Here is an 18,820-nt window from a genome sequence, read left to right on the forward strand (position 1 = left end):
CAGGCCCTTCGGCCCACCGAGTCCGTGCCGACCAGTGATCCCCGCAGCCTAACATTATCCTACACACACACACACACACTAGGGACAAATTTATATTTATACCAAACCAATTGACCTACAAACCTGTACGTCTTTGGAGTGTGGGCGGAAACAGAAGATCTCGGAGAAAACTCACGCATGTCACTCACTGGGAGAACGTACAAACTCCGTACAGACAGTGCCCGCGGTCGGGTTCAAACCTGGGTTTCTGGCGCTGGAAAGCAGCAATTCTATCTCTGCGCCACCTTGCCACCCAAACTTGCTTTAATTGAATTGATGTTTATATTTTAGACTTTCATTCGGGGTAACAGTGCAAGCAGATCTTAGGGGAGAAAAAAATAAGATGGGCTGATTTATTTTTTTAAAAAGTTAAAAAGAAAATAAAGTTTTTTTTTCCCCCTCAAAAGTTCCAGATGCCAAAGGAACACCAAAAATTAAATATATGCAGCAAAAATAAGGTGTCGATTCAAAAGGCTTCAAATCTTCATCGATATTGAAATGATATTAGGGTGTTGATTCTGTACACGCGGTAAGATCGGTTCCAATAGACACGCGTGAAATAGTTGATGTAGGGGGAATAGTCCAGCTCAATCTCATGGCAGAATCGTCCATAGTGTGAGAACGCATAGTTTGTGTCACTGCCATCTTCGTTATGGAGTATCTGCAACAGGAGACACAAAACACCAAAACCTCAGTTACCGACACTACTGAACAAAGAGGGAAGAGCAGAACAGCCAGAAACAAACCAATAAAACAGATATTAAATAAACTTGCATCATGTATTGCCTTTCCGCTGACTGGCTCGCATGCAACAAAAGCTTTTCACTGCACCTCGGTACACGTGACAATAAATAAATCCCAAATCTCCAAAAAACAATTTTGCAAAAGACCAAAACTATTTGCACGCAAATTATTTTCATTATATACAGCACGTTAAATGCACCAAAAAGAGATTTTTTATTGTAAACTTCAAATTAGGTCTAATTTATTTATTCCCCCCCCCCCCCCCACCCAACACATTTCATGCCATTTTTGAATTAAAGACAACTTATTTACAAAACATTATTCATTTTGCTTTTGAAATCACCATGAGCTCCACTCTCGCAAGCTTTTTTTTTGTGGCAGATAGTTTCACATTTCATTTGTCTTGAGTTTAATGGTTTGTGGATTATAAATTTGTGCTTCATCCTTACAACCTCTAACCCTAACAGGAAACAATCTGTCCTTGTTCATAACAGAGATATACACAAAAAGCTGGGGTAACTCAGCATCTCTGGAGGAGGGTAACGGGTGACATTTCGGGTCGAGACTCTTCTTCGGATATCTTGCATCTTGCATCCCTTTCTGGTCTTGCGAGAGCGAAAGGTGGGACCCGGCGTAGGGGGCCAAGAATAGAGGGACCCATGGGGGGGGGGGGGGGGGGGGGGAGGGGTTGCCGAAAACAAAGGGGGATCCAGTGGGGGGGGTTGCCGAAAACAAAGGGGGGGGTCTAGTGGGGGGAGCCCCAGCATGGGGGGGGGGGGCGTCAAGAACAAAGGGGGATTCAGTGGGGGGGGGGGGGGGACCAAGAACAAAGGGGGATTCAGTGGGGGGGGGGGGACCAAGAACAAAGGGGGATTCAGTGGGGGGGGACCAAGAACAAAGGGGGATTCAGTGGGGGGGGGGACCAAGAACAAAGGGGGATTCAGTGGGGGGGGACCAAGAACAAAGGGGGATTCAGTGTGGGGGGGGACCAAGAACAAAGGGGGATTCAGTGGGGGGGGGGGGGGGCACCAAGAACAAAGGGGGATTCAGTGGGGGGGGACCAAGAACAAAGGGGGATTCAGTGTGGGGGGGACCAAGAACAAAGGGGGATTCAGTGGGGGGGGACCAAGAACAAAGGGGGATTCAGTGGGGGGGGACCAAGAACAAAGGGGGATTCAGTGGGGGGGGACCAAGAACAAAGGGGATTCAGTGTGGGGGGGGACCAAGAACAAAGGGGGATTCAGTGGGGGGGGGGGGGGACCAAGAACAAAGGGGGATTCAGTGGGGGGGGGGACCAAGAACAAAGGGGGATTCAGTGGGGGGGGACCAAGAACAAAGGGGGATTCAGTGGGGGGGGGGGGGACCAAGAACAAAGGGGGATTCAGTGGGGGGGGGGACCAAGAACAAAGGGGAATTCAGTGGGGGGGGACCAAGAACAAAGGGGGATTCAGTGTGGGGGGGGACCAAGAACAAAGGGGAATTCAGTGGGGGGGGACCAAGAACAAAGGGGGATTCAGTGGGGGGGGACCAAGAACAAAGGGGGATTCAGTGGGGGGGGGACCAAGAACAAAGGGGGATTCAGTGGGGGGGGGGGGCACCAAGAACAAGGAAGGACCGGGTGGGGGCTGTCAAGAACAAAGGGGGGCCCCAGCATGGGGGGGGGGGGGGGGGCGGGGGCACCAAGAACAAAGGGGGGGGTCACCAAGAACACAGGGGGGGACCAAGATCAAGGAAGGACCTGGTGGGGTCCGCCAAGAGCAAAGGGGGGCCCAGCGTGGGGGCCGCCAAGAGTAGAGGTGTGGAACCCCCCAAGAACAAAGGGGGGGTGGACCCAGCGGGGGCCACAGAGAACAAAGAGGGGCCCAGCGGGGGAGCTGTTTGCTGCACGTGTGATGGCAGGCCGGGATCGCCGCTGCGAGCAGAAAATAGAACAGCTCGATGAACTTTTTGTAACATTGTCGGCGCCAGAAACATGGCGACACTGCCTCGAGGAGGTCTGCTGTATGATTTTACCGCGTTGTATTCAATACAAAACATTTCACTGTACCTCGGTACACGTGACAATCAAATATAATTGAATCAATAGTGAAGGTAAATACTGGAATTTATTTCCAGAGATTTGAAATTGAATAGTGATGATGTTTTATGAATGCCGTACTAAACCACAAAATGCCACACAAAATGTTACCTTCTTACTTTGTAAACATGGAAGCCTTGAATAAAGTGACAAGAAGGTTTAGGGTAGTGACTATAGAAATATTGGATGTACAGTGTAGGAAGGAACTGCAGATGCTGGTTTAGACCGAAGATAGACACAAAATCTTCCACCGGGTGGCGCCAGCAATGGTTGCCTCGCCAACAGTCTGCCTGTCCCTTCCTACTTTGTTGTCTGTTAGTGTGTGTTAAATGTACGTTTTAGTGTTCTTTAGCGTGTTTTATGTGGGGGGCGGGGACTTTTAAAATAATCTCTTACCTCAGCGGAGATGCGACTTTTTTCTGTATCGTATCTCCGTTCGCACTGCGGCCTAACATCGTGGAGATGAGGCCTCTGCTGGAGACCGACCGGGAGCTCTAACCGCGGGAACCTGCAGGACTTAACATCACGGAGCCTGCGGGCATTAACATCGTGGAGCTCGCGGTTCCTGGTGGGAGACCGACTTCGGGAGCGCCAAGCCCGCAAGAGCTTCAACCACCCCGACGCGGGAGCTTCGATCGCCTCGACTGCGGCTGGTTCGACTGACGTAACATAGTTACACAAAGGGTGGTGGGTGTGTGGCACGGTGGCACAGCGGTAGAGTTGTTGCCTTACAGCGAATGCAGCGCCAGAGACCCGGTTTCCATCCGACTACGGGTGCTGTCTGTACGGAGTTTGTACGTTCTCCCCGTGACCTGCATGGGTCTTCAAGTTCAAGTGAGTTTATTGTCATGTGTCCCTGATAGGACAATGAAATTCTTGCTTTGCTTCAGCACACAGAACATAGTAGGCATTTACTACAAAACAGATGAGTGTGTCCATATACCATAATATAAATATATACACACATGAATAAATAAACTGATAAAGTGCAAATAACAGATAATGGGTTATTAATAATCAGAGTTTTGTCCGAGCCATGTTTAATAGCCTGATGGCTGTGGGGAAGTAGCTATTCCTGAACCTGGTTGTTGCAGTCTTCAGGCTCCTGTACCTTCTACCTGAAGGTAGCAGGGAGATGAGTGTGTGGCCAGGATGGTGTGGGTCTTTGATGATATTGCCAGCCTTTTTGAGGCAGCGACTGCGATAAATCCCTTCGATGGAAGGAAGGTCAGAGCCGATGATGGACTGGGCAGTGTTTACTACTTCTCTGTCTTCTCCGAGATCTTCGCTTTCCTCCCACACTCCAAAGACGTACAGGTTTGTGGGTTAATTGGCTTGGTAAATGTAAAAATTGTTCCTCGTGTGTGTAGGATAATGTCAGTGTGCGGGGATCGCTGGTCGGCACGGACCCGGTGGGCCGAAGGGGCTAGTTTCCGCGCTGTATCTAAAAAAGGAGGTCATTGAGGCAGGTACTATTGCAATGTTTAAGAAACATTTAGACTGGTACATGGATAGGACAGGTTTGGAGGGTTGTTGGCCAAACGCGGGCAGATGGGACTAGTGTAGATGGTCGGTGTGGGCCGAAGGACCTGTTTCCACACCGAATCACTCTATCCTCTTAACAAAGCAAAGAGTTGAGAAATAGATATGAAATAAACTTACATGACCATTTGCAACGTCCACCAGATCCTTAACGCGGCAGCCTTTCACTGGACCCATATCATTACAAATTCCTTCTTCAATAATCACATAATCGGCTTTGTAGGACACGAGGATCATGTAGATATCTTCTGCAGATCTCCTGGAATAGACCTGGTAAATCTAGTGACAAAACAATACATTTTGTTTTTGGAAATGTCTTCATTTCAATTCACGCCGTTATACTTTCAAGCAAAACTACAATCTTTCCACCTTCAATTCGGACAATGGCAATTCCTTTAGGGAGAACTTTCTAACGGGCTCTCGACTCTCAGTATTTCATCCAACTGGCAGCTGTTGATAAATGAGTGTAGAAAATGTATTGTTATATTATTGAAGACCAGTGTCACAGTGAGGTATTGTGATCATCTAACAAACCTGTCACACCTACTGTTCTTATCGCTACCCTTTGTTCCATCCATCAGGTCGGCACAGGTGCGTAGCAGGAGTGCTACTGCCTTACAATAGACAATAGGTGCAGGAGTAGGCTATTCGGCCCTTCACGCCATTCAATGTGATCAAGGCTGTTCATCCACAATCAGTACCCCGTTCCTGCCTTCTCCCCATATCCCCTGACTCCGCTACCTTTAAGAGCCCTATCAAGCTCTCACTTGAAAGTATCCAGAGAACCGGCCTCCACCGCCCTCTGAGGCAGAGAATTCCACAGACTCACAAGTCTTCATGTGAAAAAGTGTTTCCTCATCTCCGTTCTAAATGGCCCTATTCTTAAACTGTGGCCCCTGGTTCTGGACTCTCCCAACATCGAGAACATGTTTCCTGCCTCTAGCGTGTCCAAACCCTTAATAATGTTTCAATAAGATCCCCTCTCATCCTAAATTCCAGGGTATACAAGCCCAGCCGCTCCATTCTCTCAGCATATGACAGTCCCGACATCCCGGGAATTAACCTTGTAAACCTACGCTGCACTCCCTCAATAGCAAGAATGTCCTTCCTCAAATTAGGGGACCAAAACTGCACACAATACTCCAGGTGTGGTCTCACTAGGGCTCTGTACAACTGCAGAAGGACCTCTTTGCTCCTATACTCAACTTCTCTTGTTATGTCGGCCAACATGCCATTCACTCGCTTCATTGCTTGCTGTGCCTGCATGCTTACTTTCATTGACCGATGTACAAGGACCCCCAGATCCCGCTGTACCTCCCCTTTTCCCAACTTGACGCCATTTAGATAATAACCTGCCTTCCTGTTTTTGCTACCAAAGTGGATAACCTCACATTTATCCACATTAAACTGCATCTGCCCACTCACCCAACGTGTCCAGGTCACCCTGCATTCTCATAGCATCCTCCTCGCAGTTCACACTGCCACCTAGCTTTGTGTCATCTGCAAATTTGCTAATGTTACTTTGAATCCCATTTAAATAATTGATGTATATTGTAAATAGCTGCGGTCCCAGCACCGAGCCTTGCGGTACCCCACTAGTCACTGCCTGCCATTCTGAAAGGGACCCGTTTATCCCTATTCTTTGTTTCCAGTCTGCCAACCAATTTTCTATCCATGTCAGTTTTCTATCCATAGTCGGGTTCAATCGCGACTATGGGCGCTGTCTGTACGGAGTTTGTACGTTCTCCCCGTGAGTTTTCTCTGAGATGTTTTCGGTTTCCTCCCGCACTCCAAAGTCGTACGGGTTTGTAGGTTAATTGGCTTGGTGGAAATGTAAATTGTCCCTAGTGTGTAGGGTAGTGTTAATGTGCGGGGATGCAGCACTCTGCGTTTCCCTGTTCAGTCGGATTTACTGCATCATAACCAGATACGGCCGTGGCCATTGGAGACCTTTCAACTATCTTTAATCGGACTTCAATGTTATATCTTTGCACTAAATAATGTACCCTTTATCTGTGCACTGTGGGTGGCTTGATTGTATTCTTGTATATTTCTTTTGACTGGATAGAACGCAAACCAAAGGACCCCCTATTGTGTAGGATAGTATTGATCTGGTATTTTGTTGGTTCACATGCTTGATCAATGGTGTTTTATCATTAATGTTTTATTATTATTAATGTTTAGTGTTTTCTGAGTCATTCATAACTGTCACTGTATGTCATGTTGTTACTTGTGGGCGGAGCACCAAGGCAAATTCCTTGTATGTGAATACTTGGCCAATAAACCTACTTACTTACTAGTAAGTGCTAGTGTACGAGCATCACAGGTCAGATTGGACCCAGTGGGTCGAATGGCCTGTTTCCATGCTGTATCTTTAAACTAAACCCACCTTATAAAGGTGGGGGTGGAGAGGGTGCATAAGATGTTTACCAGAACGCTGCCTGGATTAGAAGGCATTAGTTATAAGGAGAGTGTAGGAACACCGAAGATAGACACAAAATGCTGGAGTAACTCAGCGGGACTGCTGAATCTCAGTTGTATTCCAACTGAGAACATAAACTATACTTGATCAATGCTCCGCACTTTAGCATTGAATAGTTTAGTTTAGAGATACAGTGCAGAAACAGGCCCTTCGGACCACTGAGTCCATGCCGACCAGCGATCCCTGCACATTAACACTATCCTACACACACTAGGGGCAATTTACACATCCACCAAGCCAATTAACCTGCAAACCTGTACGGCTTTCGAGCGAGGGAGGAAACCCGAAGATCTGGGAGCAAACCCACGCAGTCACGGGGAGAACGTACAAACTCCGTACAGACAGCACGCACCCGTAGTCGGGATGGAACCCGGGTCTCCGGCGCTGCCAGCGCTGCAAGGCAGCAACTCTACCGCCACGCCACCCTGCCGAATAGTGGTGTTAGTCTGCACGGGGGTAAAAGGGTAAGGCGCACATGGGTTCATCTGGTGGCTCGGTAACAGGGTAACAGAGTCCCGCGTGAAGTGAGGTGCAGCGTGACAAGCCACGATGAAACACTCACCTCCTCTGTCCGCTTCCTCATATCTTTATCTGAATAGAGAGGGTGCGTGGTCACCGTTCGCCCGGTGCACAGCTTCACAGTCCCCATAAGCTGCATACTGCCCGCAAACACTGCGGCCGTCGGAGTTTGTCTTCTAGGTGAAAAGGTAATGATCAGGATTATTTTTGTCTTTCCGCTGACCGGTTAGCATGCAACAAAAGCTTTTCACTGTACCGCAGTGTACGTGACGATAAACTAAACTGAACTTCAAGTACAGAAGTGTTCAAACATGCAAACATTGAATATTGGTGTAGTAGGCCATTCGGCCCTTTGACCCAGTACCACCATTCAATATGGTCATGACTGATCATCCAAAATCAGTACACTGTTCCTGCTTTTGCCCCCATATCCCTTGATTCCATTAGCCTCAAGTGCTCTACCTAACTCTCTCTTGAAAACATCCAGTGAATTGGCCTCCACTGCCTTCTGTGGCAGAGAATTACACAGAGTAACAACTCTCTGGGTAAAAAAGTTTTTCCTCTTCTCAGTGAATAATGGCCCACCCCTTATTCTTAAACTGTGACCCCTGGTTCTGGACTCCCCCAAAATAGAAGCGAAGCCAACCGTAGCCTTTCATAAACCAGCACCTTGTGTCGGCAAACTGGTAGAGTTGCTGCTTTACAGCGCCAGAGACCTGGGCTCGATTCCGACTACGGCTGCTGTCTGTTGTGTTAGTAGGTTCTCGTTGTGACCATGTGGGCATTCTCTGGGTGCTGCCACACTCCAAAGACCGACAAGCTTGTAGGCAACTAGGCTTCTGCAAAATTGTATATTGTCCCTAGCGTGTGGGATTGTGTTAGTGTATGGGGTGATCACTGGGTGGTACGGACTCGGTGGGCCGAAGGGGCCATTTCCACGCTCTGGATCTCTGGAGTCTAAAGTAAAGTCCTTGTAGCCACGTGGGTTCGCTCCGATCCTCCACTTTCTTCCCACATCCCCAAAGACATCCGGGCTTGAATGTCAATTAGCTTCTGTAAACTGACCCTCGTACGTGCAGAGGACAGATGAGAAAATGGGAGAACATAAAACCAGCATGAAAGGGTGATCGACTGTCAGCGTGGACCCGGTGGGAGGAAGGGCATGTTTCCACGCTGTGTCTCATAGAAACATAAACATAGAAAATAGGTGCAGGTGGAGGCCATTCGGCCCCTCGATTCATTGTGATCATGGCTGATGGTCCCCAATCAATCACCCGTGCCTGCCTTCTCCCCATATCCCTAGATGCCCTAAAGCTCTATCTAACTCTCTCTTAAATCCATGCAGTGACTTGGCCTCAACTGCCCCCTGTGGCAGGGAATCCCACAAATTCACAACTCTCTGGGTGAAAAAGTTTCTCACCTCAGTCTTAAATGGCTTCCCCTTTATTCTAAGACTGTGGCCCCTGGTTCTGGACTCGCCCAACATTGGGAACATTTTTCCTGCATCTAGCTTGTCCAGTATAAGATCATCCCCTCATCCTTCTAAACTCCAGTGAATACAAGCCTAGTCTTTTCAGTCTTTCCTCATATGACAGTCCCGCCATCCCAGGGATCAATCTCGTGAACCTCAATCACAAGGATGTCCCTCATAGAAAACGAAACTGACACCTGCTTCCTTTGCCGCCAATTCAATTTCCAGAAAATTGATAAGATTTTCAAGAAAAATCCAGTCAGTGGCCGAGGAGAAAAACAACAAAGCTCATACGTTTCAGTAAGGAACAAATACACAAATCTGTATTGGTTGAACGGCTTAAAATTTCTCTTGTGGATAGCTTAAAGTGGTTCACATGCAACTCAAAGTGCAATGTAGCAAAGCATTCTGTCACTTGCTTATCCCCTTACATAATAGACGTTAGTCTCCCCGTAACATCAGACAGGTCGCATGTTAAAAGGAGAGAAAGAGAGAGAGAAAGAGAAAGGCAAAATGCACCATCCAGGCATTTTCAAAAAGGATAGTCTTCCATTAGCATGAAGATCAAAATTATGGAAATAAGTTGGAATCCTATTTAAAATCCTCTGCCTCCCGGCCAATCCTCAAAGAAAACATTTTAGCAGAGGGATAGTGCCCTTAAATAAAAGTTAGATTCAATTAACAGCACAACAAATTGCTTATGCAAACATTATGCAAAATGGCTCCAAAACATAGAGAGAGTTTGTCACTCATATAGGCTATCTGAAAATAAAATCAGAAATATAATTTTAGAAATCAGTTCATTAATTTACTTTCATTTAGTTTAGAGGCATCATGTATTGTCCGCTGACTGGTTAGCACGCAACAAAAGCTTTTCACTATACCTCGGAGGCACGTGACAATAAACTAAACTCAGATACTGCGCGGAAACATTCGGCCTACTGAGTCCGTGCTGACCAGAGATCCCCACACACTAATACCATCCTACACATACTAGGGACAATTTACAATTTTACCAAGCCAATTAGCCGACAAACCTGGAGGCCTTTGGAGTGTGGGAGGTATCCGGAGCACCTAGAGAAAACCAATGCGGTCACGGGGAGAACGTACAAACTCCGTACAGACCACCCCACTGTCGAAGGGATCTATCGTAGTCACTGCCTCAAAAAGGCAGCCAAAATCATCAAGGACCCACACCATCCTGGCCACACACTCATTTCTCCCCTGCCGTCAGGAAGAAGGTACAGGAGCTTGAAAACTGTAACGTCCAGGTTCAGGAACATCTTCTTCCCTACAGCCATCAGGCTATTAAACACCATGAATAAGCTCTGAGCTCTGAACTGCAAAAGACTATATTATTATTGTACTATATTTGTTATTTATTGAACTTTTTCTTTGTTTTCTCTTCCCCCGTTATGTACTATGTTTACATATTCACATATTCTGTTGTGTTGCAGCAAGTAAGAATTTCATTGTCCCATCCGGGACATATGACAATAAAACACTCTTAACAGCACCCATAGTCAGGATCACACCCAGGTCTCTGGCGCTGTAAGGCAGCAAATCTACCGCTGCACCACCGAGCCACCCCCGTTCAAAAGTAGTTCAAAATAAGCGATTCAATATTCTCTGCAAGTTATTTCAGGTTCCAAGATTAATATTCCAAGTGACTGAAATGACTTGAATTGAAAACCTTTCACTGGTCTGTCCAGCTGTTAGCAGTCACAGTGGGTAGATAACGCAATTATTTTGGCTCTTAGACAAGGCGAGATAACATGGTGTAAATGCTTAGTAATGTGCTGCTTTCATGACAAAGTGGAAAGGCAGGCAGCAAATTAAAACAACTATACACCAAAGCTGGAAGCATTCAAGTGAAAGTTGCCGAATCCAGCTGTATGGAGAGTAGGATCTGGTGAAGAGGTGCAATTGTGCCCAGTGGCCTGGTCGCTCCAAGCAGGGCACGTGCCAGAGAACTGTGACAGATAATCCCTTTGTCTACCTGAACAAGCAGCTTATACTTAATACACAGTGTACAGCTCTCCATCTGACTTTGGTAACAAGTGAAGGTTTACCGTCCGCCACAAAAGATTGGGCTAAATCCATGTTGCATTCAAAAAGTGGTAATTATATCCACATTAGTAACAGAGAAACATAGAAAATAGGTGCAGGAGTAGGCCATTTAAATGTCAGCACCGCCATTCAATATGATCATGGCTGATCATCCAAAATCAGTACCCCATTCCGGCTTTCTCCCTCATATCCCTCGATTCCCTTAGCCCTAACAGCTAAATCTAACTCTCTCTTGAAAAGGGTAGCAAACAAATGACTCAAATTTACATTTAGTTTAAAGATATAGCGTGGAAACAAACCTCATGGCCGCACCGACCAGCGACCAGCGAACTTCGGGAGGAAACCGAGGTTCTCAGAGTAAAAACCCACACGGGTCACGGGGAGAACGTACAAACTTCGTCCAGACAGCGCTTGTAGCCAGGATCGAACCCAGATATCTGGCGCTGTAATCGCTGTAAGGCAGCAACTCTCCCGCTGTGCCACCGCGCCGCCCGTAAATAAATCACTTAAATTTGCATTGACTTATTAATCCAAATTCCCTTAATATGTCCTGTTATTGGCTTGCAAACCATAGTGTTCTTGAAAGCAGTTAGTCTCCATATATGATAGAAATCAGCTACAGTAGAAGTTATTCCTTACAATTATAGTTTGCTCGTTTCCCCCCCCCCCCCCCACCCCCCCTCACTTGGATGGCACGGTGGCACAGCAGTAGAGATGCTGCTTTACAGCGCCAGATATCCGGGTTCGATCCTGACTACGGGTGCTGTCCGTATGGAGTTTGTACGTTCTCCCCGTGACCTGCGTGGGTTCCCTCTGGGTGCTCCGGTTTCCTCCCACACTCCAAAGATGTACAGGTTGTGAGCTGCCCAAGCAAAATATGAGGTGTTGTTCCTCCAATTTGTGCTGGGCCTCACTCTGACAGTGGAGGAGGCCCAGGACAGAAAGGTCAGTGTGGGAATGGGAAGGAGAGTTAAGGGGCTGTCCCACTGCGGTGACCCAGTTGGCGAATTTAGAGGAGTTTAGGAGAGTTTGAAGAAAATGTTATGTAGAAGACCTCCTTCGACTATGTTGAAGGCTAGCTACGACTAGCTTCGGGAAAATTGGACACCGAATAGTGGAGAATGAAGACGACCTCCTTCGATCTCCTTCGACCTCCCTTCGACTAGGTTGAAGACTATCTACGACTACCTTCGACTACCCTCGATTACCTACGACTAACATGCCGACCTATTACGACTAAACCTACGAGTAAAAAAAAGTATCGATTTTTTCCATGGCGACCTTTTTTTACTCGCGGGCATTTTTCAACATGTTGAAAAATACGCCGCGACCTAGCTGAGGCCTCGAGTACACGGGGACTACTCTCGAGCATGAAGGAGAGTTACAAAGACCTCCTAGGACCTCGTGTCGGCCATGCTGCGGGTATGAGTCGAGGGCAAACTCTTCTAAACTCACCAATTAGGTCGCCACAGTGGGACAGCCCCTTTAAAGCCTTTGGAAACCGGGACACACTACACACTGTACTGTTCTACGTTCTAGAAAGAATTTAGATAATAATATACAAGGCCACATAATCAAATTTCTCAGCAAAATAAGACTAAATGACTTTTGAGGGAAGAAAACAGACATTGTAGGGTTCTATCCCCGACAATTTGGAAGTTGATGGGTGATTTCACCGAAGCATCCAAGATAATAAAGGCTTGAAGGATACAAGCATTGAACTGGATGAATGGAATGCAAAAATCTGTGATCTAACATCATTCAATTTTTATGTGCAGGAAGGAACTGCAGATGTTGGTTTATAACGAAGATAGACACAAAGTGCTGGAGTAACTCAGCGGGACAACCAGCATCTCTGGAGAAAAGGGAAAGTATTTTTAATTGGTTTTTGCAATCTAAAATTCAGAAGCCCAGAAGCACAAACTTCTTCTTCTTCTTGCGAATGAAACATAAGCCAAAGGAATAGTTAGATCTCAAGCCGGGTGTTGAGCAGCCAGGTTGTTGTCTCTGCGTCAATGTCTGCCAGGCCCTGAGCTCCATTTGGTGGGTGGTAGAGTTGTGAAACTAGAGCCTAATATTTAAATGAAATTGAGAAACACATCTACATTCAAAGGGTGCTAGAGATGTGAAACACTTTATCCACAAACAGCAACTAATGCAAGGTCAATTTTAAATCTAGAATGATGGATCTTCATAACCAAACACCTCAGGAGGTACAGAGCAACTGCAGACATGTGGAATTAGGTGGGACAGGCAGGAAGAGTCAAGTCAAGAGAGTTATATTGTCATGTGTCCCAGATAGAATAATGACATTCTTACTTGCTGCAGCACAACAGAATATGTAAACATAATACAAAACAGAAGATAAAAGTTCAGTGTGTCTATAGACCATAGACCATATATACACAATAAATAAACAGATACAGTGCAATAATAATAATAGACTGTTATTGTTCCGAGCTTATTTGATGTTGTGTTTAATAGCCTGATGGCTGTGGGGAAGAAGTTGTCCCTGATCTGGATGTTACAGATTTCAAGCTCCTGTACCTTCTTCCCGATGGCAACGGCGAAATGAGTGAATGACCGATGGTGTGGGTCTTTGATGATGTTGGCAGCCATTTTGAGGCAGCGACTGGGATAGATCCCTTCGATGGTGGGGAGGTCAGAGCCGGTGATGGACTGGGCAGTGGTCACAACTTTCTGCAGTCTTTATCGCTGCTGGACGTTCAAGTTGCCGAACCAGGCCACAATGCAGCCAATCAGTATGCTCTCTACTGTGCACCTGTAGAGGTTCGAGAGACCCTTCAGTCTTCAGACATCAGTCTGAAGAAGGGTCTCGACCTGAAACGTCACCCATTCCTTCTCTCCAGAGATGCTGCCTGTCCCGCTGATTTACTCCAGCTTTTTGTGTCTATCTTTGATTTATACAAGCATCTGCAGTTAGTTCCTACACATGTGGAATAGGCCACAGTTAAACCATGTCCTGACTGAATGGCTCAAATAGTATGCTCCTGTTCATGAATACCATAATCTGCAATATTTTAAATTTTTGAATTTTTTAACAAATTAATTAATTATTATTTTTAGAGATACAGCTTGGAAACAGGCCCTTCGGCCCACCGAGTCCACCTGAACACTAGCTATATCTACACACCGGGGACAATTTACAGAAGCCAATTAACCTACAAACTTGCACGTGTGGGAGGAAACTGGAGCACCCAGAGATAATCCACGCATCACAGGGAGAATGAACAAGCTCCATGCAGACAGCACCTGTAGTCAGGATTGAACCCGGGTCTCTGGCACTGTGAAGCAGCAACTCTACCGTTGCGCCACTGTGCCGCTCTGAGATTCACGATACCATTGTCACTGACACTTGCCCATTGGAGCTTGGCGGACAGTGCGAATCCAAGCTCCCCAGCACAGACTTTAAAAAATAAAATTGTACGAATGTAACAACTTACTTGATCCAGTTCATCAGCTCGACAGTATCTGAATCATAAAACTCCTGCAGTTCAGACAGCTCGCTCATTACATCTGGAAGGAACTGAAGTACAAGTAATATTACAACTTAAATATATAGAGTTCAGCAAAACAAACAGAAGCAAGTGTAAAGTTCATGTTCTTAATAGGAGCAAAATTAGGCCATTCAGCCCATCAAGTCTACTCCGCCATTCAATCATAGCTGATCCATCTTTCCCTCTCAACCCTCCTGCCTCCATAACCCCTGACACCCGTACTAATCAAGAATCTATCTATCTCTGCCTTAGAAATATCCACTGACTTGGCCTCCACAGGCCCAGCTCAGCCTGTGGACTTTGGAAGCCGCGGTTTCCGGTAGGAAGCGGCCGATTCGGAGGCTCTGGGCCGCTGAGTGTTCGAGGGCCTGAAACATCGGGCCTGTAACGGCGACTGCGGAGGCGTCAATAGGCCCCGACCACGGGTGAACAGAGGAAGAGGACTGAACTTTGGTGCCTTCCCTCACAGTGTTGTGTTTATCTTATTTGTGTGCTGCATGGTAACTCAAATTTCACTTCACCAATTGGACAATAAATGTCCTTTGTCCTTCTGTGGCCATGACTCTGGCATAGAGGCATGATTTTAGCATAGTTAACCTTCTCCAGAAGGCAATGGTGTAACAAAGGCATCAGAATTTCTTTGAAGAGAGCAGGTACAAGAGACTAATAGAATGTGTAGTTCATTAGGTCATGTCATAGGAGCAGAACTAGTCCATATGTGGCAAAAAATCTTAATACAGAATGAGGGGGGTCCTCATTGAAACGCACTGAATAGTGAAAGGCTTGGATAAAGTGGATGTGGTTAAGGTCATAAGTGATGGGAGCAGAATTAGGCCATTCGGCCCATCGAGTCTACTCCGCCGTTCAATCATGGCTGATCTATCTCTCCCTCTCCCTAGACAGGTTATTCAACTGCATCACAGCAGAGGGACAAAGATTCCAAGGTGCGTAGGAAAAAACTGCAGATGCTGATTTAAATCGAAGGTAGACACAAAATGCTGGAGAAACTCAATTGGACAGGCAGCATCTCTGGAGAGAAGGAATGGGTGATGTTTCGGGTCGAGACCCTTCTGTCCGAAGAAGTGTCTCGACATGAAACGTCACCCATTCCTTATCTCCAGAGATGCTGCCTGTCCCGCTGAGTTACTCCAGCATTTTGTGTCCACCAAAGAGTCCAAGGTGGTGCCCAAACCAGGCGGCTCTGTGCGCGAGTGACAGAAGTGGATCTGTAATCACGCTTTACAATCGCTCCATTATATTACATCTCTACTCCCACAGCAGCATTTCGTGCTTTAACTACGCCCTTGTTCATCTCCTCTCGACCATCCACCCCACTGGAGACCTTCGAACTATCTTTAACTGGACTTGCACTAAATATTATACCCTTTATCACAGAAACATGGAAAATAGGTGCAGGAGTGGGCCATTCGGCCCTTCGAGTCAGCATCGCCATTCAATAAGATCATGACTGATCATCCAAAAGCAGTACCCCGTTCCTGCTTTTTCCCCACATCCCTCGATTCCGTTAGCCCTAAGAGCTAAATCTAACTCTAACTTTCTCTTGAAAGCATCCAGTGAATTGTCCGCCACTGCCTTCTGTGGCAGAGAATTCCACACATTCACAACTCTCTGGGTGAATTCCACAGATTCACAACTCTCTGGGTGAAAACGTTTTTTTTTCCCATCTGTGAATCTGTGGAACATCAGAAGGCAGTGGAGGTCAAAAAATAGTTGTCGCCCCGCGGTCATGTACCTGCACACTGTAAATGGCTCAATTGTAATCACTGACTGGTTAGCATGCAACAAAAGCTTTTCACTGTACCTCAGTACACGTGACAACAAACTAAACTATAACTCAAACAATTGGGGAGTTCAGACAAGAAAACGTGGCTAATGCAAAGAGAGACATTTCCTTTTCGTAAGTAATTGGGTGCATCCGATCCAAAGCTATCCATTGCTAAAACCAATGCAGGTTTTCTTGCAATCTTAAGCAAGCCCACTCTGTCTCCATCCGCAGTTTCCCAACCTGCAATGTACTTTCAACAGGATTATAAAAATATTCAATATATGGGAAACAATATAGACAGCATAAATTGCTATATAACACATTGCAGCTGGTAGAGCTGTTGCCTAACAGTGCTAGAGCCCCAGGTTCGATCTTGATCTTGGGTTCTATTTGTGTGGAGTTTGCATGTTTTCCCTTTGACCATTTGGGTTTAGTTTGTAGATACAGCGTGGAAACATGCCCTTCGGCCCACCAGGTCCACGCCGACCAGCGATCCCCGCACATTAACACTATCTACAAATGGGAGGGTCAATTATTTTTACACATACACCAAGCCAATCAGCCTACATACCTGTACGTCTTTGGAATGTGGGAGGAAACCGAAGATCTTGGAGAAAACCCACGCGGTCACGGGGAGAACATACAAACTCCGTACAGACAGCACCCGTAGTCAGGAGCGAACCCGGGTCTCTGGCGCTGTGAGTGCTGTAAGGCAGCAACTCTACCGGTGCGCCGTCTTCAAGACGTGTGGATTCGTCGGTACGCAGGAAATGGATGAGTAAATAGGACATCGTAGAACTAGTGTGAACGGGTGATCAATCGATTGGAATATAGAGAATGGAAAAATGTCCATTGACCCACCGGGTCTACACCAGCCACCGATCACCCATTCACACTAGTTCTATGTCCGTTCCCTACAGGAGGGGCAATTTACAGGGGGCCAATTAACCTAAAAACTGCAGGTCTTTGTGAAGTGGGAGGAAACCGGAGCACTCGGAGGAAACCCACATGGTCACGGGGAGAACGTGCAAACTCCACACAGACAGAAACCGGGTCTGTGATGCTGCGAGGCAGCGGCTCTGCCAGCTGTGCCACCGCGCCGCTCAATGGTCAGGGTGGACTCGGCAGTGTTACCATGCTGTATCTGCAAAACTAAAACGCTATTCTCATACAACACAATCATCTCAAAAGCCCTGGAATATTCAGCCAGCGGTCAAATAGGAACGCTTGCCACCGGCTTTGGAGGAAGGTTTATTTACAGGATGTAGAAAACTCTGTGGCAAGAATGTGGCGATCCGGGTGCTTGTCTGTACGGAGTTTGTACGTTCTCCCCGTGACCCGCGTGGGTTTTCTCCGAGATCTCCGGTTTCCTCCCACACTCCAAAGACGTACAGGTTTGTAGGTTAATTGGCTTGGTATAAATGTAAATTGTCCCGTGTGTGTGAGTGTGAGTGTGTGTGTGTGTGTGGGGTGGTGTTAATATGCAGGGATCGCTGGTCGGCGCGGACTCAGTGGGCCAAAGGGCCACACTGTACCTCTGTGTATCTCTGTAAGAATGTGCCTGGAAGATGGAGCATGCAATGGCCTTTTATTATAGAAAAGAAAAAAAGATTAATTGAACAAAATTCAATTTCACACAGAGGAGATCAAGCTTGTGATTCTTCCAGGTGAAGTCATGTCAATCGTGAAATTAGACCAGGCACTAATTGGCTGCGATTCTTGTAAAGTGCATCTGCTCCTTAAATAATTAATTTAACAGAACATCAGGGCTGCTACCAAAGTCCAAGAGTGTGCTACAACTGACAGGGATACTTGGTCATTTTCTTGTCGAGATCCTACCTTTGGAACGGCCGTCAAGGGAAGTGTGGAAAATGTGGTCAAAAATCCGACGGTAATAAGTGATAGGAGCAGAATTAGGCCATCCGGCCCATCAAGTCAACTCCGCCATTCAATCATGGCTGATCTATCTCTCCCTCCTAACACCATTCTCCTGCCTTTTCCCCATAACCCCTGACATCCGTACATTACTCTTACATTAATACAGGATGCCACATTACTCATCTGAAAGCCTGGTTAGTTTAGTTTAGTTTTAAGATGCAGCGCAGAAACAGGCCCTTTGGCCCACCGAGTTTGGCTCTTGGGCCCGGCGATCCCTACACTCGCACGTTCCTCCACACTACAAGTTCCCCCACTTGTACGTTCTCCCCGTGACCTGTGTGTGTTTTCTCAGAGATCTTCGGTTTCCTCCCACACTCCAAAGATGTACATGTTTGTAGGTTAATTGGCTTGGTATAAATGTGAAATTGTCCTCTGTGTGTGTGTAGGATAGTGTTAGCGTGCGAGGAATAGCTGGCCGGTGTGGTCTCGGTAGGCCGAAGGGCCTGTTCCCCCGCTGTATCTCTAAACTAAAGCCAAACTAGGGACAATTTACAATCTTTACAGAAACATAGAAACATAGAAATTAGGTGCAGGAGTAGGCCATTCGGCCCTTCGAGCCTGCACCGCCATTCAATATGATCATGGCTGATCATCCAACTCAGTATCCCGTACCTGCCTTCTCTCCATACCCTCT

The 18,820-nt window shown here is 46.7% G+C and overlaps 1 protein-coding gene across 2 annotated transcripts in view; it reads right to left on the minus strand.

The window, feature by feature from the left end:
• Window positions 1-403: 403 nt before the first annotated feature.
• dpy19l4 (dpy-19 like 4) overlaps window positions 404-18,820 on the minus strand; it is a 65,462-nt gene continuing 47,045 nt past the window's right edge. For both annotated transcript variants that reach the window (XM_033020083.1, XM_033020082.1), the window contains exons 16-19: window positions 14,409-14,491; window positions 7,447-7,579; window positions 4,523-4,681; window positions 404-700 (exon numbers count right to left, since the gene is read on the minus strand). In XM_033020083.1, the coding sequence (XP_032875974.1) occupies window positions 524-700; window positions 4,523-4,681; window positions 7,447-7,579; window positions 14,409-14,491 (552 nt within the window). In that variant the 3' untranslated portion in view covers window positions 404-523. The remainder of the gene's footprint in view (window positions 701-4,522; window positions 4,682-7,446; window positions 7,580-14,408; window positions 14,492-18,820) is intronic.

The sequence above is a fragment of the Amblyraja radiata genome, chromosome 4 (assembly GCF_010909765.2).
Source record: "Amblyraja radiata isolate CabotCenter1 chromosome 4, sAmbRad1.1.pri, whole genome shotgun sequence".
NCBI lineage: Eukaryota > Metazoa > Chordata > Chondrichthyes > Rajiformes > Rajidae > Amblyraja > Amblyraja radiata.